This window comes from Danio rerio, chromosome 8, assembly GCF_052040795.2.
Source record: "Danio rerio strain M-AB ecotype USA chromosome 8, GRCz13ab, whole genome shotgun sequence".
NCBI classification, from domain to species: domain Eukaryota; kingdom Metazoa; phylum Chordata; class Actinopteri; order Cypriniformes; family Danionidae; genus Danio; species Danio rerio.
The window spans coordinates 401,700-429,073 of record NC_141028.1 but is presented as its reverse complement, the minus strand read 5'-3'; the positions used below and the strand labels follow the sequence as shown (position 1 = coordinate 429,073).

At 41.6% G+C, this 27,374-nt stretch overlaps 2 protein-coding genes across 4 annotated transcripts in view; one reads left to right on the top strand and one right to left on the bottom strand.

The window, feature by feature from the left end:
* The window catches only part of lox (lysyl oxidase), a 172,454-nt gene that overhangs the window by 28,598 nt on the left and 116,482 nt on the right, over nt 1-27,374 (bottom strand). The window lies entirely within an intron of this gene.
* Nucleotides 400-25,675, top strand: hsd17b4 (hydroxysteroid (17-beta) dehydrogenase 4). Of its 3 annotated transcripts, none has more exons than XR_015496908.1 (24): nt 400-557; nt 1,021-1,074; nt 1,163-1,270; nt 1,359-1,418; nt 2,885-2,906; nt 3,450-3,496; nt 3,575-3,659; nt 8,232-8,419; nt 8,539-8,630; nt 8,726-8,750; nt 8,976-9,104; nt 9,413-9,501; nt 9,903-10,133; nt 11,029-11,080; nt 13,773-13,844; nt 13,972-14,075; nt 14,151-14,216; nt 16,081-16,150; nt 22,230-22,336; nt 22,754-22,840; nt 22,921-23,004; nt 23,081-23,388; nt 23,884-25,162; nt 25,261-25,675. XR_015496908.1 is itself a non-coding variant. In NM_200136.1 (24 exon segments), coding segments are annotated over 24 exon segments (2,178 nt in total). In that variant the 5' UTR covers nt 431-499; the 3' UTR covers nt 25,351-25,675.

Genomic DNA, 27,374 nt, shown 5'->3' with positions numbered 1-27,374 from the left:
ACCTGTGATTTTATTGTCGTATTTGATTATTCATAATAAACTTGATTTTAATTTTTACACACAGTTAGCATTTTTAATGTATTTATTTAATCAATGCGCTGTAAAATATGACTAAATAGATTATTGTTGAATTTAATCGTAAAAAATATTTTGTTTCAACAGCAGATTTCACTAAACATATTACACACTGACAATGTAAAACAGCAGCACGATCTAAGCATGATATGTTATATCTGTTTTAGCTTTAAGAGATATATTAGATGTGTGCATGAGTAACACACACTGCTGGAACACATGTAAAGGAGACTTCGATGCTGCTGTTGTTCGGTGGGGTGAAGACGCGCGCCTCTGATTGGCTGCTGCTCGGTGACGTCAGCGCGCCATTCGCGGAAGTGGGCCAAAAGTCACGGCTGAGTGTTTCTTTCGCAGCACAGTTTGACACCGAGCGGTCCTGCGAACACATTTCACTCATAATCATTAATTTCACTGTCATCTCATCATGTCTGTGCCTTTGAGATTCGACGGCAAGGTGGTGCTGGTGACCGGAGCAGGCGGAGGTCAGTTCTTCATCACCGAACTCATGCTTCTCCGCAAACATTACGGCGTGTTATTGTTTATGAATAGAGTTATGTGTGTTTATTAGTGCACACACTGACAGTGTTCATGCAGTGGATATTAATGCATCGCTCTGAGCAGGGTTTATTATGGAGAACAATAATAATAATACACCTCAAACTTCTGCATTATCATCTCAGTTTTAAGAGTTAATGCAGATGCATGATTAATACACTGCTTAATATTTATAAATGCATCATTTGTGGTTGGCGTATTCAACATTAAAGGCCTGTTTGAGTCATTTACAGAGCAGTTTTAGCCACTGAAGCAGCTTTTCTGTGGGGATCAAAGTTCAGAGATAAGGCTGATATGAATCATTCTCGTGCTTCTGCTTATATAAGACATGGTGTGTGTTTAACACACTCTGATGCTGATCGTGTTATAAGTGTGTGTGTTTGTGTGCAGGTTTGGGCAGGGAATACGCGCTGGCGTTCGGGCAGAGAGGAGCCGCTGTCATCGGTGACCGAGTCGCTATTTGATTCACTTCAAATGAGTCGCCGCTCACGATTCATTCTCTAAATCTGTGTGTTGTGTTGTCTGTTGGCAGTCAATGATCTGGGTGGAGATATTAAAGGTGGAGGCAAGAGCTCAGCGGCTGCTGATAAAGTGGTGGAGGAGATCAGAGCTGCAGGAGGGAAGGCTGTGGCCAACTATGGTAATCGATTCCTCGAGGAGAATCATATCTGTGGTTCATATGACTCACATGATGCTGATGATCGGAGTTCTGTGTCTTCATCTCTCAGATTCAGTGGAGGATGGAGAGAAGCTTATCCAGACGGCGCTGGATGCGTTCGGAAGAATAGGTGCAGTTTATAAACGTGCATAATCATAACGTAATATCTGGAGTCAGAATCTGGGAAGTCTAGAAGAGATGCAGCAGATACTCACGCCAATAGAGCCATATTTCTGTGACATTGTACAACAATAATTAAAATTCTTACATTACTGTGAGGGTTAGGGTAGAGGTAGATGTTAATAAAATACAATGTATTGTGTATTTTAATAAATAACATTAATAATACTGAGTATAATTACAGTTTTTACATTACTGTGAGGATTAAAGGTAGAGGTAGACATTATTAAAATACAATTTAATGACTATTTTAATAAATAACATGAATAATACTCAATATAATTACAGTTTTTACTGTACTGTGAGGGTTGGGTAAATAATATATTAATAAACTATATAAAGTAAATTATATAAATCATTTTTTTTTTACTTCTGGCTGCAGCTGTATCCCTTCTAGCAATAATTGTCACAAGCTGACTCTCTCATTCATTCTTTACCTTTTAAAAAGTCCCAGTTAAAGCTTTGGTTAAACCAGGGCAAGAGGAAAACAAACTACAATGCCATGAAGCATTGCCAACGACACAAACATAAAGCTTCATTTAAAGCTGTTAATTTGATCTATAATATATTTAAATATGTTGAATTCATGAAAAAAATATTATATTTTATATTTAAAGATGTTAATAAATATAAATATAATATTTAAAGATGTTGTCCAAATATGCACTTATATCAGTATATTGAAAGATTAGAGAAACCTGATTGCATCATTTGCAGCTTATCAATGATGTGGGCGGAGCTAAATATGACACTTTGCTCACTGTTACTGTGATTGGTGAATTATATGCATGGCATCATGGGTAATGTAGTTTTTCACCATTAATTCAGCTAATTAAACAATGACCCTGAACCACAAAACCAATCATATGTCACTCTGGTATGTTTGTGCAAATAGCTAAACAATTATTAGCTGACAAAAATCATCAGAAAGAATTTTAATAGAAAATCTTCCTTAAAGACATTTTGTAAATTTCCTTCCATATATATATATATATATCAAAACCAAATTTTATAATAAGTAATATGCATTGCTAGGAATGTGACCACTTTAAAGATGATTTTCTCAGAATTTAGATTTGCTTTAATCCTCAGTTTCTCTATATTTTAATATTGTTATGTCTCAGCCAAATATTGTCCTATTCTAACAGCCAAATCAATGAAACGCTTATTATTAAGCTTTTCGGTGACGTGTTAATCTAAATCTTTGTGGTCCAGAGTCATACATGTTTAAAACAAGCTGAAATATTGTGAACAGACGTTTTAGAAAACAGCAGAAGCAATCGATCTATCAGTTATTGATAATAATCAGTTTCCTTATAGAGGGCGAGTGGAGTTCATAGTTCCAGAAGCAGCAGATGTGTTGTATAGTTAGGGTGCAAACACAATGCTAAATGTATGATCTGTGTTGTTTTTCAGACGTGGTGGTGAATAACGCTGGGTAAGTGGATTTACAGTTGAGGGCAGAATTATTCCCTTTCCTCTGTATTATTTATTATTATTTATTTGTATATTTCTCACGTGATGTTTAACAGAGCAAGGACATTTACAGGGTATTTCCTACAATTTTCTTTTTTACAGGGAACGCCCTATTTCTTCTGGTTTGACTGGAATAAAAACAGCTTTTATGTTTGTAATTTCAATATTATTAGCCCCCTTCACAATGTTTTGGCCATAGTCTACAGAACAAACCACTGTTGTCCAATTACTTGCCTAATTACCCCAATTAAGCCTTTAAATCTCACTTAAAGCTGAATACTCGAGTCTTGAAGAATGTCTAGTCTAATATGGTAAAGGGAAAAGAAATCAGTTATTCGAAATTAGATGTTAAAACTATTGTTTATAAATGTGTTGGAAAAACTTCTCTCCATTAAACAGCACTTGGGGAATATTATTAAAAGCTTTTAAATGTTATAGGAGTGTGAATAATTCTGACTTCAGCTGTGTGTGTGTTTTGTGCGGGTGATGGTGTGCTGTACTGAAGGATTCTGCGTGATCGCTCATTCGCGCGCACCAGTGATGTGGACTGGGGTATGTACTGACCTGAGATCAGCTGAGAGCGCAAATGTGTGTGAGCTGCTGTGTGACCGTGAGTCTGCTGTGTTTTAGACCTGATTCAGCGTGTTCATCTCAGAGGATCGTTCCTCGTCACCAGAGCCGCCTGGAACCACATGAAGCAGCAGAAGTTCGGCAGGTGTGGAGACCTACAGCACTCACCTGAACACACAAACACAACAGAACACACATGAACACCTGGGGGCTATTCCAGAAAGCAGGTTATGTGACATACACGGGTAAGTTTGAGAGTAAGTAGGTGGATAACCTCAACTTTGGTTCCAAAATCGGAGGTAACTTCTGGGTATGTTAAGTAGCCATAGCAACTTACTCTGTGAAGATAACCTGCTCCGGAGCAGGTTATGTTCAGAGAGTAAGTTGCTATGTTCCAGAGTTTGTCTGTTTCAGAGAGTTTACTGAGCATTGCGTGCTGTTTTGATGAGAATATTTATGGATGTGGACACACAGATACAAGTTTTTTCGTTGTGAGAGGGTTATAAGTGCATAGTTTTTTTCATAACCAAATTTATAATGTTAATGTATTTAACAAACCTTTTTGAAATCAAATGTGACAAACCGCGGGTCTGCGCTTACCATAAAAAACATTCAGTGCAGCTCTTTGTATTTGCGTCAGGGCATTTTAGGCAACTGTACAATGTGGCAGCATGACCACCTGTACAGTATGCCTGGCACTGAACTGTTTTTTTACACTTTTGTACAGTTCCTTGGTCATACATTACTGCGCATCATTACACAGATAATTTAGAGCACGGGAATAGCGTAGTGGATAATGCGTCTATAAAGAACAACGGAGCGCACAGCGGAGCGAGTTCGAATCTCACTTATAGATCTTGTGTTTTTTCTCTTCTTCTGCACCCTCACATTTTTCTGTATAATATTATAAGTGGCAGCTTTGTCTTTTGTAGGAAAATATATCTTTAATTTAAGATGTAGGACGTCGTTCTTATATATACATTCACGCACACACACCTACATTTTTTAATATAATATTTTTTTCAGGGTTTCTAAATGCTATTGTGTGCATTAATTGCAGCCGATTTTAAAGCTCCATCAGTCACTAAAGGACACTGATAATATAAAATTTGTCCAAAGTATAAGTGTGCAGGTACAACTTAATTTTCTATCCTTAATCTTGGTGTGAACTTATTGCTGCTTCCACCTACCAGCTCATATGTGATGACCCCACCTCATCACTATGTTGAGGCTAAATGGCTGATTTTCAGGAAGTAATGATTCAAGTGTATAACACAAATATAGTAAAAAAAAAAAACTATAAAGCAAATGTTGCTTTACACAATGTTTATTTTTATTATATTTGTATTATAAAATAGAATCATTACTGGGCACTACATTGTTACTTGCTGGAGGACAAAAGATCCCCTTTTCTGCCTTATACGATGACACGTACCTGCAGCCTGACCCAGAGGAAATCTCAGTGACCCAAGCAGACAAAACAGATGGAAGAGTGCTAAAAATATATAATTAGTCAAAAAAACATGTTTAATCAAATATTTTGGTCTGTTCATTTCTTCATTTCCTGAAATAAAATGAATGATTTTGTACACTGCTTTATACACACCTTTCAACGTGTAACATATTTTTCATATACATTTCTCACCTTAAGTTGATGCTCATGTGACTTTATCTTTGAAGATGGACCTTATACAGCTACTTTAGAATTTAAATATGTAGATAAAAGATTTTTTGATCCAAGAGTAATATTCAAATATGGAAAAGTGCAGGAAATTCTTACACTGCTTGTTAGTTGAGGCAGAAGGAACTTCGTTTGCATGCAAAATAAAAAGAACCTAAAGCTATCTGACAACAATCACTTACAACAGTGACAGAGTGTGTGGTTTAAGTCAAAAACTCAACCACTGAAAAGCCTTTATTATAGGACACAGCAGTTAGACTAGCCTCTTTCTATTAGCTGCATGTCAGAAAGAATATTCTAGAGTGTTAAATAAAGAGCTCCAGTAATTAAATATTACCTTTTATGATAATGTTTCTGTGTTTAATGACTTTGGACAGAGTTCTAGCTCCAGAAAGATTACAATTTCTATAAGCCTTATTAGTCAATACACATATTGTCGCCTTAAGAATTTAATGGCAAGAAAAATAAATGCATGAATGGTTACACAACATACTCAAAAAGGATGTTAAAGAGTATTTTAATTTATCATTACAATAAAATGGAGGGTGGCATGTGTAATTTAATGAACTAACAAACTTTCTAATTATTTTTTTCTTTTCTTATCTATTTCTTATTCTATATTTCTTTCCTTCGTTGAAGCAGATGTGTAATCTCTGTGTTTAAAACCTCCAGCTTCACCTCTGTAAAGTGCGTTGCCCTTTTTTTCTCACCGTGACTTTCTATGGTGACTCGTGAATTCGGCGATCTATTGAAAATGCCTTCAGGTGTGTGCCGTGCACGCGCATTAACCCGCGGTTATCTTCAGGAGGTCAATTTAACTAACTCTTGTCACCTGTTTTGGAACCAACATACTCGCGGTAAGCAGGTTTTGGGTAAATCAACCGAGAGTTTAGGTTTTAGCAGATGGTAAGTTAACCCAGCTTTCTGGAATACCCCCCTGTACAGATGAACACCTGAACACGCATCAAAACCTGAACACCCAAACACATGCCCACATGAACACCCAAACAGATGAGCACCCAACACATGTACACCTGAACACCCGAATACACAAACACGTGAACAGATGAACACCCAAACATATTGTTTGAACAATTGAACAGATAAACACACAAACAGATAAACACACAAACATATGAACACCTGAATAGATGAACATAGGAACCGCTAAACACCCAAGCACATGAACAACCGAAGAAGCAAACATATGAACACCTGGACATCTGAACACCTGGACACCCATACATATGAACACCTGAACATCCAAACATATGAACACCTGAACACCCATACATATGAACACCTGAACATCCAAACACATAACAGCCATACATATAAACACCTGAACTTGTCCATTTGAACACATAAACACATGAACAGATGAACACCCAACCAGATGAACACATAAATACGTGAACAGATGAACATCTGATCCAATAACCAACCGAATAGATGAACTCACAAGCACATGAACACCCATACATACAAACACCTGAACATCCGAACACATGAACACCCATACATACAAACACCTGAACATCCGAACACATGAACACCCATACATACAAACACCTGAACATCCGAACACATGAACACCCATACATATGAACACCTGAACTTGTCCATTTGCACACATGAACAGATGAACACCCAACCAGATGAAAAACTGAACAGATGAACATTCAAACAGATAAACACCCAAACACGTGAACAGATGAACACCCAACCAGATGAAAAACTGAACAGATGAACATTCAAACAGATAAACACCCAAACACGTGAACAGATGAACACCTAAACAGATGAACACCTAAACCGATGAACAACCGAACAGATGAATACACAAGCACAAGAACACCTCAACAACCAAACAGATAAACACCCAATCACATGAACGACCGAAGAAGCAAACAAATGAACACATGAACACCCATACATATGAACACCTGAACATCCGAACACATGAACACCCATACATAAAAACACCTGAACACCAGAACACATGAACACCCATACATAAAAACACCTGAACACCAGAACACATAAACACCCATACATATGAACACCTGAACATCCGAACACATGAACACCCATACATATGAACACCTGAACATCAGAACACATGAACACCCATACATCTGAACATCAGAACAGATGAACACCCAACCATATGAACAACTGAACAGATAAACACCCAAACACCTGAACAGATGAACACCCAAACAGATGAACAACCGAACAGATGAACACCTGAACAGCCGAACAGATAAACGTAGGAACAGATAAACACCCAAGACCATGAACAACCGAAAATCAAACAGGTGAACACATGAACACCCGTACATATGAACACCTGAACATCCAAACACATGAACACCCATACATATGAACACCTGAACATCCAAACACATGAACACCCTTACATATAAACACCTGAACTTGTCCATTTAAACACATGAACAGATGAACACCCAACCAGATGTACACTCGAACAGATGAACACCTAAACCGATGAACAACCGAATAGATGAACACACAAGCACATGAACACCTGAACAACCAAACAGATTAACACACGAACAGATGAACACCTGTTTAGGTGTTCATCTGTTCGGATGTACACCTGAAGACCCAAACAAGAGAACACATAACAGATGAACACACAAACACGTGAACAGATGAACACCTAAACAACCAAACAGATGAACAACCAAACAGATGAACACACGAACAACAGAATAGATGAACACGTAAACAGATGAACACCTGAATAGATGAACATCTGAACAGATAAACACCATAACAGATGAACAACCGAACAGATGAACACCTGAATCAATGAACACCCAAACAGATGATGACCTAAACAATCAAACACATGAACACCTGAACATGAACACCAGAACAGATGAACACATGAACAGCAGTATAAGTGTGGTCGGCGTTGTTTTTGGTGATTGTTAAGTGTCTGTAACAGGATCTGTTCTGCTGTGTTTATGGTACCTGCAGCAGTGTTAAGTGTGCCGTGTGTTTCAGGATCATCATGACCTCGTCCGCCGCAGGGATTTATGGGAACTTCGGGCAGGCCAACTACAGCGCGGCGAAGCTGGGTCTGCTGGGTCTGGCAAACACACTCGCCATCGAAGGACAGAAGTACAACATTCACTGCAACACCATCGCCCCCACTGCAGGGTCCAGACTCACCGAGACCGTCATGCCTCCAGGTGTGTGTGTGTGTGTGTGTGTGTGTGAGAGAGAGAGAGAGAAAGTGAAAGTGTGTGTGTGTGTGTGTATATGTGAGCTGTATGTAAAATAGTGTGTGTGTGTTTGTGTTCTCCATCAGATCTGGTCCAGTCTCTGAAGGCGGAGTACGTGGCGCCGCTGGTGCTCTGGCTCTGTCATGAGTCCTGCCAGGAGAACAGCGGCCTGTTTGAGGTACACACACACACACACACACACACACACACACACACATTTATTTAATCATTGATATCGCAGCTGTTTCCCATGATCCTCTGCTTGTGTTTCAGGTCGGCGCTGGCTGGATCGGCAAATGTGAGTTCAGTTTGTGTGAATATGATGATCTCTGTGGGAGAAGAGCACACACACACACACACACACACACACACACACACACACACACACACACAGAGAGCTTATATAATGAGTGCATGAATAAACACTGACTTAATATTCACATTACAGTCAAATATATATATATATAGATGAAGTCGTGTGTGTGTGTGTGTGTGTGTGTGTGTTATGTAATTGTGTTGTTAGTGCGCTGGGAGAGGAGTCTGGGTCGTATCGTCCGTCAGAAGAGCGAGTGTGTGACGCCGGAGGCTGTGAGAGACGCCTGGAGAGACATCTGTGACTTCACTAATGCTACTAAACCTGCTAGCATACAGGGTACAAACACACTATACATACATACACAAACACACACACCACACAGTAAATATATATTTCACACACTCAAACTACACAATACACACACATTACACACGTTTATGCATGTTTATGCATATTACACACAATCACACACATTACATACATATAACACACACACACACACACACAATACACACCTGCGTGTGTGCACAGTACTTGCACTACATACACACAAGGTCATCAGGTTTAGTGTGTGTTTCATATTAAAACACTGTGTGTGTGTGTGTTTGTGTTTGTGTGTGTGTGTGTGTTTGTGTGTGTTGTAGAGTCGCTGCAGACGCTGGTGGAGGTTTTGTCCAGAGTGGAGGACGAGAGAAAGATCGGAGCAAACCCAACAGCAGTCGCAACAAACCCTGTGAGAAAACACACACACACACACACACACACACACACACACACACACACACACACACACACACACACACTGCAGAACACGCTTTACACACAACACACACTGCTGAAATCCAGACTGGTCCACTAGAGGAGCGTCACTGAAGCTCTGATATTCTGAAAAACACAACAACATCACATTACTTTGTGCTACAACACACACACACACACACACACACACACACACACACACACACACACACACACACACACACACACACACACAGCTCTCTGTGTGATGAAATGCAGTCTCTGATAATCTCTGCTGATCTTCAGTAAATGTGCTCATCCTTTGATGTGTGTGTGTGTGTATGTCTGTCTCTGCGTTTGACTCTCTCTCTCTGTGTGTGTGTGTGTGTGTGTCAGGCGCAGGCCATCGGGCATGTGCTGCCGGACATGACGTTCACACACACACACATGAACTGTATCCTGTACGCTCTGGGAGTGGGCGTGTCCAGCAGAGACCCTCAGCAGCTGCAGTTCCTCTATGAGGGACACACACACTTCTCCTGCCTGCCCACGTTCGGGGTGATCCCGGCGCAGGGGGCGCTGCTGGGGCTGGGGAGCATCCCGGGACTCGACATCGACTTCACCAGGGTGAGCAAACACCAGAGTCTGTGTGTGTGTGTGTGTGTGTGTGACAGAGCTTGACCTCCGTATGTCTCTGTGAGTGTGTATCACCCTATGTGTGTTTGTTTGTCTGTATGCGTGTGTGCGTATGTGTGTGTATCCATCCATCCATGTATGTGTGTGATCCTCTGTATGCATGTATGTGTGTGTGTGTGTGTGCGTCCTTCTGTATGCATGTGTGTCTGTTTGTGTGTGTGTCCCTTTTTATGCATGTTTGTGTGTGTGTGTGACCCACTGTATGTATATGTGTGTGTGTGTGTTTGTGTGTGTGCGTCCCTTTTTATGCATGTTTCTGTGTGTGTGTGTGTGTGTGTGTGTGTGTGTGTGTGAGACCCTCTGTATGTGTGTGTCCTTCTGTATGCATGTAACTGTGTGTGTGTGTGTGCATTCCTCTTCATGCATGTGTGTGACACTGTATGGATGTGTATGTGACCCTCTGTGTATGTGTGTTGAACGTGTGTGTATGCATGTATCCATCCATGTATGTCTGTATGTGAGAGAGTGTGACCCTTTGTACACATATATCTGTGTGTGTGTGTGTGTGAGAAAGAGAGAGACTCTGTATGTGTGTGTGACCCTTAGTATATCTATATATATGCGTGTGTGTGTGTGTGTGTGTGTGTGTGTGTGTGTGTGTGTGTGTGTGTGCGTGCGTGCGTGCGTGCGTGTGTGTGTGTGTGTGTGTGTGTGTGAGTGTGTGTGTGAGAAAGATAGAGAGAGAGTGTGAGAGACTGTATGCGTTGGACCATTTATATGTGTGTGTGTGTATGTGTGTGTGAGACCCTCATCATGTATGTGTTTGTGAGTGTGTGAGACCGTCATCATGTGTGTTTGTGTGTGTGTGTGTGTGTGTGTGTTTCAGCTGCTGCATGGAGAGCAGTACCTGGAGCTGTACAAGCCTCTGCCCACATCAGGTCAGGAACTCAACCAATGACATGCAGAGTGTGTGTGTGTGTGTGTGTGTGTGTGTGTTTACAGGGTTCTCGCGGGTCCCTAAAAAGTCTTTAAAAGTCTTAAATTAAAATCCGGGAAATTAAGGTCTTAAATTGTCTTAAATTTGACCGTACAGTGGCTGTAGGTATTCAATTTTCAGCCGGTCTGCTTAATGACGATAGGGAAGCACAGTGGTCCACCGTAAGACATCTAATAGTTGATTAGTTCAGCATGTGAAGCAGGAGAGAAATGACAGTCTCTGTGATGTATTAGCTTATTACGGTAGGTCGGGTACAGAGCACAGACGCCGGTCTGCATCTGCGTGCTGTCATTACGCGGTTGTTGATGTGAGTTCAAAATGCAAAGATGGGAGAATGTGAATTTAACGACGTGGCAAAGAGGCAATGTGTAAATTCAGCAAAAAGACCTTTTCGTTGAGACCATGGGGCTCAAAGTCATCGAGTATCACATGAAAGGAGGAAAGCAGCAGCGGGACGTGGCAGCAGCTAGTTGTTTGCAGCTCGACCTAATAATGTTGCTAGTTCAGACTAGAGCTGAAGATCTTTCGGACTTTTGGGTTCGGACTTTATTTCTATCATTTTAGACGGGGTCGTGCCGGGCTTGCGCAGTAAATGAGCAGTCATGTGATGCATTTCGATTAGCGCGAGGAAGTAATCAAATTGTTTGTTACAACATTGAAATCCATCCCTGGAAAGGTGAATCAAATGATGACGGAGATGTCAAGAAGAGCGAGTTATGTCAGCGGTCAGGCCAGCCGCCTGTTTAAAGGTTCAGGACACCCTGGAGAACTGTTTTTTAATATATATAAACAGATGTGTGTGTGTTGAGCATCAGTTAAGACACTGTTAGCACCTGTCAGCTGTAATTGTGGGGGAAACTGGATAATTTTGAGCTTTTGTCTGCTGATTTCAGCTTCCGGGTTTAAAATGATTTTTGGGGCGGATCAAAATCGGCGACGTAGCGTAGTACTGCAAGTGCAATGATGACGCGTCGGTTTCTCATTATTATTCATAGCGGAGTTTTCTTATCCTATGAGAAGAGCCGGCTGCTTAATTATTCATCAGACCTGCCAGAGTCAAGCCCGAGCTGAGAGACACGGACCCAAGCGCACAGTATTTAGCCATTTATGAAGGCTCATATGCGTTTGTTTCCATGATCCACGGGGTTTGTTGCATGTTTTCCCCCGCGATCTTGTCAGGGCTGATCATACAGCAAAGCTGTGTGTGTGCTGCAGGCATTTTTGTCGGGAGGGCAGCACGAGAATTAGAGAATGGCGGACGCTGTCTTTTATCAGGAGTTCGTTCACATTCAGACACATCACTGTGCTGCTGTGTTCACCTAAATCCTCCAGATTACCAGCAGGGCTAACGGTTAAAATAGACGGGTCAGGAGACCTGCTGCACTGAGTCTGCTGGATACGGGGATTGAGAGAGAATCCTCATTTATAGTGTTTACATGAACACACTTATCTTTATAATGATGTAAATTGTGGTTGTGTGTATATGAAATTACGAATAACAAATGTAGCAGGGCATTACATCACTGTTCATTTCTTTGCAAATTAACTTTGTAAACTATAAACTCATGCGTCTCCTCACGGTTTGTGTCTCAATTTGTGAGCTAACTGACATCAACAGTTGTTCGCTCCCCTTCTCCCCTGCTGGCCACGCCCACTCCTGCCCGATGCTTGGATCCGGATCAGTAGTGCATCCCTGCCAGCAGTAACAGCAGAGAAAGTGTTCAGTGCTGCTCAGTGAGCGCAGGACTGCACTAAAGTCATTCACTGTGGATTCAATAATGTTCCACCACAAAAACACACAGCCTAATCTTAATGAGGAAAGAATTTCACATTATAACTAAATATTAATAAAATCATAGTGTAGTCAGAGTATACAGGCTAATGCTGGCATTATTCCTTTATTATTCAGCTTCACCATCACCTTATTGTGAAGAGAAGTGGCAAAACAAATCCCACAGAGCCTTTATCTTAATTTCGTTATTGCCAAATACCCGTCATCATTTATCACTTATCACTTATTTTAATTCATTTGCTAAGAAACACTTATTTTTATTGGTGTGTTGGCCAATTTAAAGGTTAAGTGTATGTACACAGGCCTATTTAGATTGTTGAGATGTTGAGATGGGCTTATTTTATTCTTATGTTCCAGCTTGGCCTGTAGTCTGTGTTATTAATAAGTACTGTTAACGCATATAAACAACTCATTCATGAAAAAAGACAATAGAGCTGTGTGCATGTGCACATTTGGATAATGTCGGGCTATAAACGGGTTCGGGCTTTTATAAAGCTGTCAATCAAAATGTACCGGTCGGGTTCGGGCTCTATCGGGCCTACCTATCATAGCCTGATCACAGCTCTAGTTCAGACGCCCCCTCACAGTCAGCTATAACAGTTTCATTTCACCACCAGACACCCAAAAGACAGGTCCTGCGGGTTATCCATACTGTGACGAGGCACAATTCATTTAAATCTAACGAAAACATTAAAATGAGTAGCCTATTCCAAAGAGATTATATAATTTTTGGGTCTTAAATTATATTTGTTGAGGTCTTAAAAAGCATTAAATTTTACTTTTAAAATAGTGCAAGAACCCTGTGTTTGTGTGTGTTGCTGAAGCCTCTCTCTCTGCTCAGGTACTCTGACGTCTCGAGCCACAGTGGCGGATGTGCTGGATAAAGGCTCCGGGATGCTGATCCTGCTGGATGGTAACACACACACACACACACACACACACACACACACACGTCAAAGACAACACAACATTACTGTGCATGATTTAAGGAAAAACACACTCATTCTGACTCTGTGTGTGTGTGTGTGTGTGTGTTTCAGTGCACACGTACAGTGAGCAGGAGCTGCTGTGTTATAACCAGTTCTCGGTGTTCATCGTGGGCTCTGGAGGATTCGGAGGGAAGCGAGTGTCCCAGAAGGCCGTGGTGAGTCGAACGCCTCCATCAACTGCGTCTGCACCGCTCCATTACTGTAGTTTACCGTGTTCTTACCTGTTCCAGGCTCCAGCCGCTCCTCCAGACAGACCTGCAGACGCTGTGGTGGTGGAGGAGACATCTAGAGATCAGGTCAGCAGACACACACACACACACACACACATCTGAGAGAGGAGATAAACAACACATACACACAGTTAAAGTCCGATACTGGTGTACAGATGTGTGGAGTATTTATAAACAGCATATTTATAAACCCCCCCCCCCCCCAATCTGATTATATTTGATAACAGGCAGGATATTCCCATCAATAAATGAAAGATATTTGTTCGTCATCAACGTGCTTCAAACAAAAACATGTGGCAGTTCTGAACACAACTCAAATAGTATGAAGTAGTAAAGGTATGATTACATTAAGCATGTTAAACTCTTAAACTCTGCTGCTATTTTGGGATTTCCGCCTGGATTTTGCCTACACAAATTTAAAAGCTTCCCAAATCCACATGCAGAGGTATAAATGTAAAACTTTGGTATCATTTTAAAGAAAACCCTTTGCATTTCCATAAAACGCTGTTGAAAGTGTTGAACTGTAAGGAGTTTAACTGGTTAAGTCACAAAGAATTGCATCTCATCCCTCCCCAAATCTCTTCTCAGTTTAATTTTCCTCACTACATGATTCTAGCACGTGGACTTGCCTTGCTTTTGGACTTTTTGTACATTTGTCAAAACAAAATGAAGGATATGGGAGTGCTAAAGGGCAAAAGAGCTTTTCAGTCACTTCTGCCATGCACACTGTGAGAGGAGGACGGTCCGTCTCTGCATGAACAATTGACTGAAACTGCTATTACACCTCTCACTAGTGAAATAAAAGAGACTGTACACTGTTTAGTGTAGAAATAAACAAACAAACTGCCTGAAATGTTCTATTTCATCAAAATGTTATGGGCAAACTTTGTTTGCAGCTAAAATTAAAATAGTTTTGAGCAAAAGAAGTTACCAAAAGGCCTGATGAATCAATATGAGACATAATAAATTCATAAAAACATGCATATGGCATGAAAAATGCGGGGGGGGGGGGGGGGGGGTATTATACACATATAAAATGCTAAATAAACGTTTTAAACAAAAAAAATTACTTGTTTTTATTATTTAAAACTTTTAATAAGGATCATTTAAAAAATAGTTTTGGCACATCGGCGCCCCCTGTGTGTGGCGCCCCTATACACCGAATATACTGCACACCCCCTTTTTGCGCCACTGCACAGATTCATTCAGGTGAGAAACAACAGAAATAATCCAGCTGTTGATCATGCAGTTTACAGATGTGCTCTCTTATTATTTACCACATATACTGCACATAGACAATACATCAAGCATTCACTCATCAATATTCACCTGAGAGTCCTGAAGGAGTCCTGCAATTTCAGTAGCAAAAGCCACAGCAACATCACCCTGCAGCCTGAGAACCCCAAACCTGGTCACTGTTGGCAGGGGGCGCTCAACCTGCACTCTGTGTGTGTCCTAATGCCCCAGTATAGTGAATTGGACTCTATACTGTCAGTGAGCGCCGTCTTTCAGATGAGATGTTAAACCGAGCTCCTGCCTCTCTGTGCTCATTAATAACCCCATGGCACTTCTGGTAAAGAGTAGGGGTGTAACCACTGGCCAAACTCCCCCCCCCATCAGCCCTAACCCATCATGCCCCTCCCACCAGTCATCCCCATCCACTGATTGGCTCCATCACCGTCTCTCCACTCCACCTATAGCTGCTGTGTGGTGAAGCACTGGCGCTGCTGTCCTGTGGCTGCCGGAGCATCATCAGGTGGAGCTGCACACTGGTGGTGGTGTGGAGAGACGCATTGGGTATACGGCCATACAGGATACATGCGCTATATTAATACACACATTACAGGAATTACAGGAATTGACTTGCATGAACCCTGTATAAAGAATGATCATTATTCCTCATTTCTGAGCTCTGTGTGTGTGTGTGTAGGCTGCTCTGTACAGGCTGAGTGGAGACTGGAACCCGCTGCACATCGACCCCAACTTCGCTGCTATGGGAGGTGTGTGTGTGTGTGTGTGTGTGTGTGTTTTACAGCCATTTTCACACAATAGAAAGAATTCTGTTCTTACTCAGAGGTTGTGTAATATCAAGAAGCATCTTCTAGACACCACAGATATAGTGTTGTGTTCAGAGATAATGAAATGAAGAGAGTTTCTCCTTTAAACCAGCAGAATAATCTGACCATGAGGGAAGCAGAATACTCTTGATTTTCCTTTTGTCATCAGATTGTTCCGCTCCCCCAGTGTCAGATTATTCTGCTTGTTGTAAGGAGAAACTCTCTTCATTTAGTCTGCGTTTACACTGCGCTGTTCAAGAGACTCAACTCTGATTTCCTCCTCCAGTCATGTGGCACAGATATGATATGGCTCATGTATGTGTAAACAGGAATAAATCACATGGATTCTGATTGACTCAGATCAGATTCAGGCCTTGTTCATATGTGGGAATGTATCTGATATGAATCAGATCTGTGTCCTCGTGTCTGCAGTGAAGCAGGTAGATCAGATTTTACACCTGTCAGTGTGAGTCGCGCGTCATTATAAACCGTATCCAATGATGTAGAGTCTGACACTTTCATTTCAGAACTTCAGCAGAGACGCAAACCTTAAATCTCAAACATGAGGACTGAATACGCTTTATACTGTCATGTAGCACATGTATGTTAACGAGAGAGAGAGAAACATCCACCATGTAAACAGTATAACCTATATTGAACTACTGCATACATCACAGCATAGACGTCACGTTAAAATGTCCACTGGATTAAGGGAAGAAGGCCACATGAGTGTTTCTGTCATGGATTATATTAAAGAGCCCCTGTTATGTGTGTTTGTGAGTGATCTTCATCAGTACCGCAGCTCTGAGTGAAGTCAAATATCCAGCTCAGGCTTAAATCTGAAAGTGCGCCGTTTAAAACTATTGATTCATCTATAGAAGAGTCGACTCAGTGGTTCAAATGAATCACAGCTGAATGAGTCTTTAGCCGTGTCAGTGTGACGTTGATATGGAACTCAAGCCCCGCCCATTTGTTGCACGCGCAGACCCGGGAAAATTAAAACCCCGCCCACAAAGACTGCAGAGAGAGGAAGACAAACACTGCAGCAGATCCCGGCTGAGTCATGTTGCGCAGACGCTGAGCTCTGAAGTGTGAGTTAGTGTTATTCTCCAGACCCAAAAGCTGCTTTTCCACTCTCGTGCCAAACCGTTCTAAGAACACTTCTGTACGGTTACGGTTGTTTCTCCACTGAGCCTGGAACGGCACGGCACAAATTACAAACCGTTCTCGGCCCGGAATTCTCAGCATGGTTAGACAACCGTGCTGAACTGTGCTGACAGATTCTGTGTTGACGTTGCGGCTCAGTTGCCAGGCTACCACAGCTGATCAGCAGAAGGGCGCTAGTCATCATCAGACATCCACAAGTAAACTACACTACATTTATTATATAAAAAGATGATCCAGGTCTAAACCATACAGTTGAAAAGGGTTTTAAAACCATAAAGCAGTCTCTGGTAGAGACATCACATTTTTACGAAGATATTTTATTTATTAAAGTTATTATTTCATTGACGTGAATACAATTAACCACGTATAACATAATTACTAGCCCGTTTTCTAAAATCTTAGAAATAATAAAATAGCCTATTGTTTTTATTCGTGGCCAGAGTTTGATTAATTTGATTGTCAAGGTAATGCAATGAGATCTTTAATTCGCCTGACTGAGTGTTTATCGCACGCAGCGCTGTATTTGATAGCACAAAACTCGCTCTGACCCGGTAGAACTTTACCAGCGACTACATGCACTGCTGAAAGACTTTTTTTCCTGTTGCACATCGAGTAAAGCGAATAAAGACGCGCTTAAGATCATCAATGTCTAAATTCCACAACAACATCACTATATCCATGGAACACGACCTTGCAGACTCTTTTAACCACGAAGAAATAGTTGCACTTTTAAATTCAAAGCGGCTTGTTAATTTAATACCAGCGAGACCACCTGAAGGACGGCGTGTTGTAATGTTGGCCATACAAAAGTCTCCGGTATAAAGTCAGCTCTTTATAATATTCTTGGACTTTGCTTAAAAACTTTACAGAGCTGCACTGTAGCTGTCCAAGGTACTGTATGATTTATATTATAGTATATAAATGCACTAATAAACAAGTCAACTGAATAAATGAATAAAATAAATATGAATTCTTAATGTCGCTATTGCTTTTACTAAAAAATATCACTAGGTTTTTTAAAAATAAAATGAGCAATTTTCAACATTTCAGCTATTGGTCATTATATAATTCAGTTATACATAAGTTTGATATTTATAGGGGCATGTAACATGTTTCTTTGTTGTTGTTTTTCGTTCTCGGTGATCTTTAATATAGCCACGCAAATATTTTCTAAAACGTCAAGCAGGAATTAGTCTACAGCTTGTTAGTTAATTATAAAGACAAAATAATTAAAATGACAAAAATAAAACGATAAAAATAAATAGATAAAAAAGCAGCATTTTTCTAAACATAATAGTCTTTATATGCTTTATATCCTGCTATATGTGTTGTTTTATATTCGTTTATTATTTCCCTTGCTGCATTCGTTATTTAATGTTTGAATACTAAAACAAATAACAGTCATTGCTTAAATGGTTATATTTTACCATCAAAATGTAGTATATTTCATATCATTATCAACTTTTGGTATAAAAACGCTGTGTAATTTACTTGATTGTTAAAAATGAAATAATTTAAGTGCTCTATTTTTTATTAGTGAAAGTGTCCGCTCACTTTTGACAAGGCCTGGCCAAAATGATATTTCTGCCACTATAATTTAGAATTAGAGATTTAAAATATATTATTTATTTCCCCTCCAATCATTTTCAATCATCACGTTACATTTTGGTCATTTTCCCCTCCAAATAAAATTCGCCCAGAGCCGTGCAAAATATGACCTCTAAATAAATAAGGGTGCTGTGACACGTACCTATATTTATCACCCCTATTTAATAGAGCGGCATAACAGTGCTCAGTCATATGCTTGCTTTCGCTTTTATGAACATAAAAAAATAGTTTTGGCTATTATATATTTTTTATTAAACAAAGGGAGCCGTTTATATTGCGTTACCAAGGCAACTATAGATGCGTTTTGTGTAATGTTTCAAAGAGCTTTGTCGCAGCATGACAGTGGAAAATAAAACCGTATCCGTGCCGTCTGGCCCGGTTTGGCACGGAATGGAACGGTTCTGCTTAAAGAACGATTCAGCACGATAGTGGAAAAGTGGCTAAAGATAAGGCTGTGAAGAGTGGCTGAAGATTATTCCTGCAGAAATACCTCAGCATTATAGCCCCAGCCTGTGCTGTGTTCCCGTCATTAATCTGACGAGTGCTTCTGCAATATACACAACTAAGGCTGATTTATACTTCTGCATCAAGCGCACGTGTATGCTACAGCGCAGCCTACGAGTGGATTATAGCCCTCGTCGTGGCCGTCTGCATTGCTGACGCACACCTCTCGAAAAACGACACGTAGCAAAGCTCTGTGATTGGTCGGCTTGGTAGCGCTGACGAGTGTGGGCGGGACCGTGTTTTAGTTTGAAAACGCGTTTGTTTTGCTACTGTTACACCATCCGTCCACACTACGCCGGAGTTCTCGAGCGCCGAAAGCGGAGCGTTTTGGAAATGCTGAAGAGGCCGTTTCCACTCTAAAATGCTGCTGCTCGGTCTCAGTGTGGATGAGGGAAAACTGAGACATCTGGAAACGGAGGCGGGGCTGCTGAGATTCGCTCCTTGATTGGGGCTTTTGTGTCATTGCGTATCCTCCCCTTATTCGTCAAGCCCCTATCACATGACTATAACACATGGCTTTAACGCTACCGGGAGACAGCAGACCAGCCTTCACTGTAAACAACAACACAGACACAGAAATGGAGCGCTGTTTGCACTATTGTTTGTTTTAGGCGTCATTGTGCAGTTATTCATTTGTTACGTTTAGTAGTAACTCGACCTCGTCGTCTGTCCACAAAAATACCTCTCTTGCTTTCTTGGCCATCACGTTCATTGTTCAACCGCGTTTGTTGACTAACAATAACCAAATGCAGAGCGAGAAACATGCTTCCTGTTTATACTAGAACCCGCATGCCCAGAGTGTGTGAATGTTCACGTGATATACGTTTTTGGTAGCGCAGTGGTGACGGAGATATGTTCAGAAACGCCAGGTGAAGCGCTAGTGTGGACGCAGATCGTTTTTGATCTAAAACGCCATTTTCAAACTAAAACGCACTAGTGTAAACGGAGCGTGAGACTGTCAGAGCTGGACAGGAACTTTACAGTACACGGTTGATGGATCAGCTCCTTCCTCCATTCCACACGTGTTAATAAGTGTGATTCAAAAGGCTGCCTCCTTGTTTTCTCTAGCTTGCAAATTGTGTTTACTTGTGTGACTAGTAACCGCTCCACGCTGCGCATACTGTATCTCTTTATGTTCTCATATCGCGTCTAAAGCCATGTTGAAAACGTGACCCGTGCTGCTTTGTTCACAGGTTTAAATGTGCTCGCGACCCTCTAACGTTTGTCGTTGCTATGGTCACCGTCAGCTGTTCCTACACACTTACAGAGGTCAAGGTTCACAATAGCTTTTGCCGCTGTGTGGGTTAACACTGAATGTGTGTCGCTGCTTTTACGTGTGGTGAAGAGTAGAGTATGCGGGAAATTACATGAGTTTTCCGGGAGGGTGGAGGGAGATGGGTGTGAAATACGGGAGACTCCTGGGAAAAACAGGAGTGTTGGCAGGTATGCTCACACACACACTCTGTGCTACTTCAATACTGTTGATAAGCCATGGTGGGCGTTTCTCTGTCTCAAGCTGAACGCCGTTGACCAATCGCAACAGGCTGGGTCATCAGACCAGTCAGCACAGATTAGCATCGCACTAAAGAGGGGTTTGGGAACAAATGAATGGCTGAATGATTCATGTGGGAGTCACTGGGATATTCATTCATTGAAGGCTTCGTCCCTTTATTAATCCGGGGTCGCCACAGCAGAATGAACCGCCAACTTATCTCAGCAGATGCCCTTCCAACCGCAATCCATCTGTGGGAAATGGGATAATGAGGTAAGGAAGACACTAGCTGCGTCCCAAATCACACACTTATGCACTATTCTACACCATTTTGCAGTATAAAGAGTGCAAGTAGCGCGTTCACACTGAAAACTCTAATAATGTGCACTTTAATGAGCTGGATGATGCACTCGTTCAGCCGGTAAACAGAAGTGTGTACTGATGGACACTTCACACACTCACACACACACCGCTTTCAGGCGCATATCGTTATTTATTTTGGATGGTGAAAGCAAAATTCTCACGAGAGTGATTAAAGCGCCTCCCGATGGTGAATGTGATTGTGCAGGTGTTATTTGATAGTCTGGTCATTTATTTCACTGATTTGGCGACCGTCATCAGGGAAATGGGTTGAATTTCCGCTTAGTAAAGAGCATTAGTGCTCCATTTGGGACGACACTGAATGCATGTACTGTACTGCTGAGTGTGTAAGGGCAGAAGTACATAGTGTGCCATTTGAGACGCAGCTAATGAAAGTGTTTTTGATCTTGTATAAAGATCAGCCTGTTTCTGGAGACCCCCAAAACCAAAATATGACCCTTTATGATGCATAATAGAGGCTCTTTACCCTGTCAAAAAGTCAGAGAATCAGAATTGACCATCGAGATCTGCAGAGTACATGCAGCCATCATTTCTGATAATCATTTAACTTGTGCACAGAACGCTTTAGATTATTTAATTGTTAGATGTTTGGACTAGATCTGGGTGTCCAAACTGGGTCCAGGAGGTCCAGTGTCCTGCAGATTCAGCTCTACCTTGCCTGAACACCCCTGCAGGATGTGTCTAGAAAGCCCAGTGAGAGCTTGATTGTCTAGTCCAGGTGTGTCTGATTGGTGTTGGAGCTGAACTGTGCTGGACACCGGCCCTCCAGGACTGAGTTTGGACCCCTTTGGACTAGAACGAGAATAAACCTCTGTGTTTTGTCCCAGTAATAGAGATGCTTGTGATTAATGCTGTTGTACTGATCCGCAGGCTTTCAGTCTCCAATCCTCCACGGTTTGTGTTCGTTTGGTTTCGCGGCGCGGCACGTCCTCAAGCAGTTCGCAGGAAACGACGTCTCCAGATTCAAGGCCATGAAGGTACAGTGGAGAGCAGAGCAGAGCAGAGCTCCCCGTCCTCATGTCTGAATCACTGCTGCTCTCAACAACACATGTGGGCGGGGCTTGATCTGCTCCACAGGGCAATGATTGGATGGCTGTGATTGGTGGATCTCACGTGAGTGACAGGTTGACCAATCAGAGAGGAGATGCGGCTGAAGAGGAAGTTATTGTGATTCAAGATGATGAAGAAACTGTTTTGCACTGATTACTCGTCAGGATGAACATGTTTCTGTCTCCAAATATTTCAAACTAGATTTAAATCAAGAAGCATTCTCTAGACAAGTAGGAATATAGTGTTCCTGTGAAAACAAGCAGAATAATCATAACCGCATGCGTGTATGAGTGTGTATATATGTGAATGTGTGTGTGCGTATTTACCACTTGTGTGTGTTTCAGGTGCGTTTCGTGAAGCCGGTCTATCCCGGTCAGTCTCTGCAGACGGAGATGTGGAAGGAGAACAGCAGAGTCCACATCCAGTGTACGGTGAGTTCAGATGATGATGATGATGATGATGACGAGCGTTTGCTCCACACAGATGAAGTGATGCAGTTCTGCTGTTTCAGGTGAAGGAAAGCGGAGCTGTTGTGCTGTCTGGAGCTTATATAGATCTACACCCTGCAGCATCTGTGAACACCGGCCCGCCACAGGCACGTACACACACACACACACACACACTTACACACACACACACACACACTGATGCTGAAGGTGTGTTTGCTACAGACGGAGCTGCAGAGTGATCTGGTGTTCGCTGAGATCGAGCGCAGGATTAAAGACTCAGGAGAGGAGCTGGTGAAGAAGGTGAACGCAGTGTTCGGCTGGGAGATCACCACTGACGGAGAGACCCGCAGACACTGGAGTGAGTCAAACTGACAGACACTGAGGGCATATGAACTGAATCACATCAGGGTCCAGCTGAATCACATCAGTGTAGAACTGAATCACATCAGGGTCCAGCTGAATCACATCAGTTGAACTGAATCATATCAGTGTTGAGCTGAATCATATCAGTCTCAAGCTGAATCACATCAGTGTTGAACTGAATCACATCAGTGTCAAACTGAATCAAATCAGTGATTAGCTGAATCACATCAATGTAGAGCTAAATCAATATTGAATCACATCAGTGTTGAACTGAATCACATCAGTGTTGAGCTGAATCACATCAGTGTTGAGCTGAATCACATCAGTGTTGAGCTGAATCACATCAGTGTTGAGCTGAATCACATCAGTGTTGAGCTGAATCACATCAGTGATGAGCTGAATCACATCAGTGTTGAACTGAATCACATCAGTGTTGAGCTGAATCACATCAGTGTTGAGCTGAATCACATCAGTGTTGAGCTGAATCGCATCAGTGTTGAACTGACTCACATCAGTGTTGAGCTGAATCACATCAGTGTTGAGCTGAATCACATCAGTGTTGAGCTGAATCACATCAGTGTTGAGCTGAATCACATCAGTGTTGAGCTGAATCACATCAGTGTTGAGCTGAATCACATCAGTGTTGAAGTGAATCACATCAGTGTTGAGCTGAATCACATCAGTGTTGAACTGAATCACATCAGTGTTGAGCTGAATCACATCAGTGTCGAGCTGAATCACATCAGTGTTGAAGTGAATCACATCAGTGTTGAGCTGAATCAAATCAGTGTTGAACTGAATCACATCAGTGTTGAGCTGAATCACATCAGTGTTGAACTGAATCACATCAGTGTTGAGCTGAATCACATCAGTGTTGAACTGAATCACATCAGTGTTGAGCTGAATCACATCAGTGTTGAACTGAATCACATCAGTGTTGAGCTGAATCACATCAGTGTTGAACTGAATCACATCAGTGTTGAGCTGAATCACATCAGTGTTGAACTGAATCACGTCAGTGTCGAGCTGAATCACATCAGTGTTGAACAGAATCACATCAGTGTTGAACAGAATCACATCAGTGTTGAACTGAATCACATCAGTGTTGAGCTGAATCACATCAGTGTTGAACTGAATCACATCAGTGTTGAGCTGAATCACATCAGTGTTGAACTGAATCACGTCAGTGTTGAACTGAATCACATATGTGTCGAGCTGAATCACATCAGTGTTGAACAGAATCACATCAGTGTTGAACAGAATCACATCAGTGTTGAACTGAATCACATCAGTGTTGAGCTGAATCACATCAGTGTTGAACTGAATCACATCAGTGTTGAGCTGAATCACATCAGTGTTGAGCTGAATCACATCAGTGTTGAACTGAATCACGTCAGTGTTGAACTGAATCAAGCTGTATTTTGGTTCAACATTGGAATGATTTAGTTCAACTGAGTCGTGTCAGCATTGAGCTGAATCCACTTGATGTGAAGCTGAATCACATCAATTGAGCTCAATCAAATATATCTAAATCAAATTAATTTCGAGCTGAATCATATTGAGCTCAATCAAATCCAACAGAATATTGTTGTTGAGGAGAATCATATCAGTTATGAGCTCAGAGTCGAGCTGAGTCAATTCAGCATTGAGCTGAATCAAATAGGGCTGAATCATATCAGTGTTGAACTGAATCAACATTGGGTTGATGCGGGCTGCTCCACTGCTGAATGTGTGTGTGTGTGTGATACAGAATCTGCTGTGCATGTGTAGTGTTTTATTGTGCTGTTGTGTTGTGTGTGTGTGTGTGTGCGTGTGTCAGCGGTGGACCTGAAGACGGGTCGGGGCTCAGTGCAGCGGGCCGCAGCTAAAGCAGACGTCACCTTCACCGTGTCGGATCAGGACTTCATGGAGGTGGTGATGGGGAAACTGAACCCACAGAAGGTGCAGCAGCTCTCCCACACACACACACGCACGCATATACACAAGTGTGTGATTCGGGACGCAGCCGCTGCTGTCGCTGACCCTGTGTCTCTCCTCAGGCCTTCTTCGCTGGTAAACTGAAAGTGAAGGGGAATATAATGCTGAGCCAGAAGCTGGAGGCCGTGCTGAAGGACCAGGCCCGACTCTGAGCTTCAGACGCAGACATCAGTCGGTCATTAAAGAGAGAGGCACACTGAAACATCACGCACTTCATTAAAACATGACGCTGTTCTGTCTAATGCTCATAGTTTGAGCGTTTACTGACCTCCACAGCAGGAAAAGAAAACGCAATGGAAGTCCCTCAGCATTCTGCAAAGTATCTTCTTTTGTGTTCAATGAAGCTTAAAGAGTTTTTTAATGTAAATAATGATAGTATTAACATTTTGGGGTGAAAAATCTCTTCAATACTTTACTGATGTTGAACAATTTATAAAGAGAGACTAAATAGCATTAATAAAAAAACTATTAAATTCAGTGGTGTTGCATTATTTCCTCACTCTTCTCACTCATATTACATTCATTTAATCAATTACAACCCTAATGCACTTCCTTCTGTTAATCACTCGAAAGCAGATATTTAGAAGAATGATGATGTCAACACGACTTCCATAGTAGGAGGAAAATGCTACAGAAGTCACTCAGCATTCTTCAAACTATCTTTTTTTGTGTTCAACAAAATGGCTAAATGCAAGTACTGACAGTATTAAAGTTCTGGGGTAAACTACCTCTTTACTACTGTAGTGATTGAGCAGATTTTATAGAGAGAGACTAAACAACATTATTAAAATAAACATTAAATATGTTGCATTGTTATTCATTCATTTTATTTTCAGCTTACTCCCTTTATTAAGGAGGGGTTGCCACAGCAGAATGAACCGCCAACTCGTCCAGCATATGGTTTACACAGTGGATGCCCTTCCAGCTGCAACCCATCTCTGAGAAACACCCATACACTAGTGCCAGTTTAGTTGATCAGTTCCCCTGTAGCGCATGTGTTTTGGACTGTGGAGGAAACCCATGTCAATGCAGGGAGAACATGCAAACTCCATACAGACCCAGCCCAGACTCAAACCAGAGACCTTCTTGCTTTTAGGCAACTGTGCTACCCACTGCACCACCGCGTCGCCCCATACTCAGACAATTCCTTCATTATCTCAGTTAAAACCTTAATGCACTTCTTTTGTCTGTTAACTATAAAAGAAGATATTTTGAAGAATGCTGGCAGCACTTCCATATTAGGGTAAAAATGCTCTAGAGGTAAATGAGAGCCAGCAATCAGCATTCTGCAAAATATCTTCTTTTTGTAGAGACATTATTAGAAGACATGGGATCAGCTTTCACTGCTATGCAGATGATCCTCAATTATATATTTCAACTAAACCTGACGAGACGTCTGAACTTTCTAAACTAACTGAGTGTATTAGAGATGTTCAAGACTGGATGACCAACAATTTCCTTCTCTTAAACTCAGAATTATTCTTTATTGGGCCTAAATAAAGTCATCTGAGAAATATCGCTAAGTTACGAAGTATGCTCTCCATCTCAGATGCAGAAAAGCTAGTCCATGCTTTTATGAGCTCTAGGCTGGATTACTGTAATGCTCTGTTTGCTGGCTGTCCAGCATCCTCTATTAACAAACTTCAGCTCGTACAAAATGCAGCAGCCAGAGTTCTGACCAGCTCTAGAAAATATGATCATATCAGCCCAATTTTATCCTCCTTACACTGGCTGCCTGTTGTTCATATTGAATTTAAAATATTACTCCTCACCTATAAAGCTCTAAATAATCGAGCTCCTATTTATCTAACCAACCTTCTGTCTCGCTACTGTTGTAAAAAAATAAATGAGTGAAAAAGACGAGAGAACCCAGTCCAGGAGACTCGAAACAAGCAGAATTCCTTTATTGAGACGTGTTGGTTAATCTGCAGTCATACAGCGTCTTCAAGATGTCCATGTGAGCCTGCTGGAGGTCCACAGTCTGCAAGTTCTATCAAGTCTCTCAAAAGTGTGAATTAAAACAAAGATGTCCTGTCTATATCGTCCTGTTAGGAGGAGGGGACATGGCTAAACAAGCATGCAGATTCAGTATTGGAGTCAGTATTGGAGGCATAGGTGTTAAAAACCGGCCCAGCTACTGACCACACAAGTTAATCAACAAAAGGTTTCTGTAGCA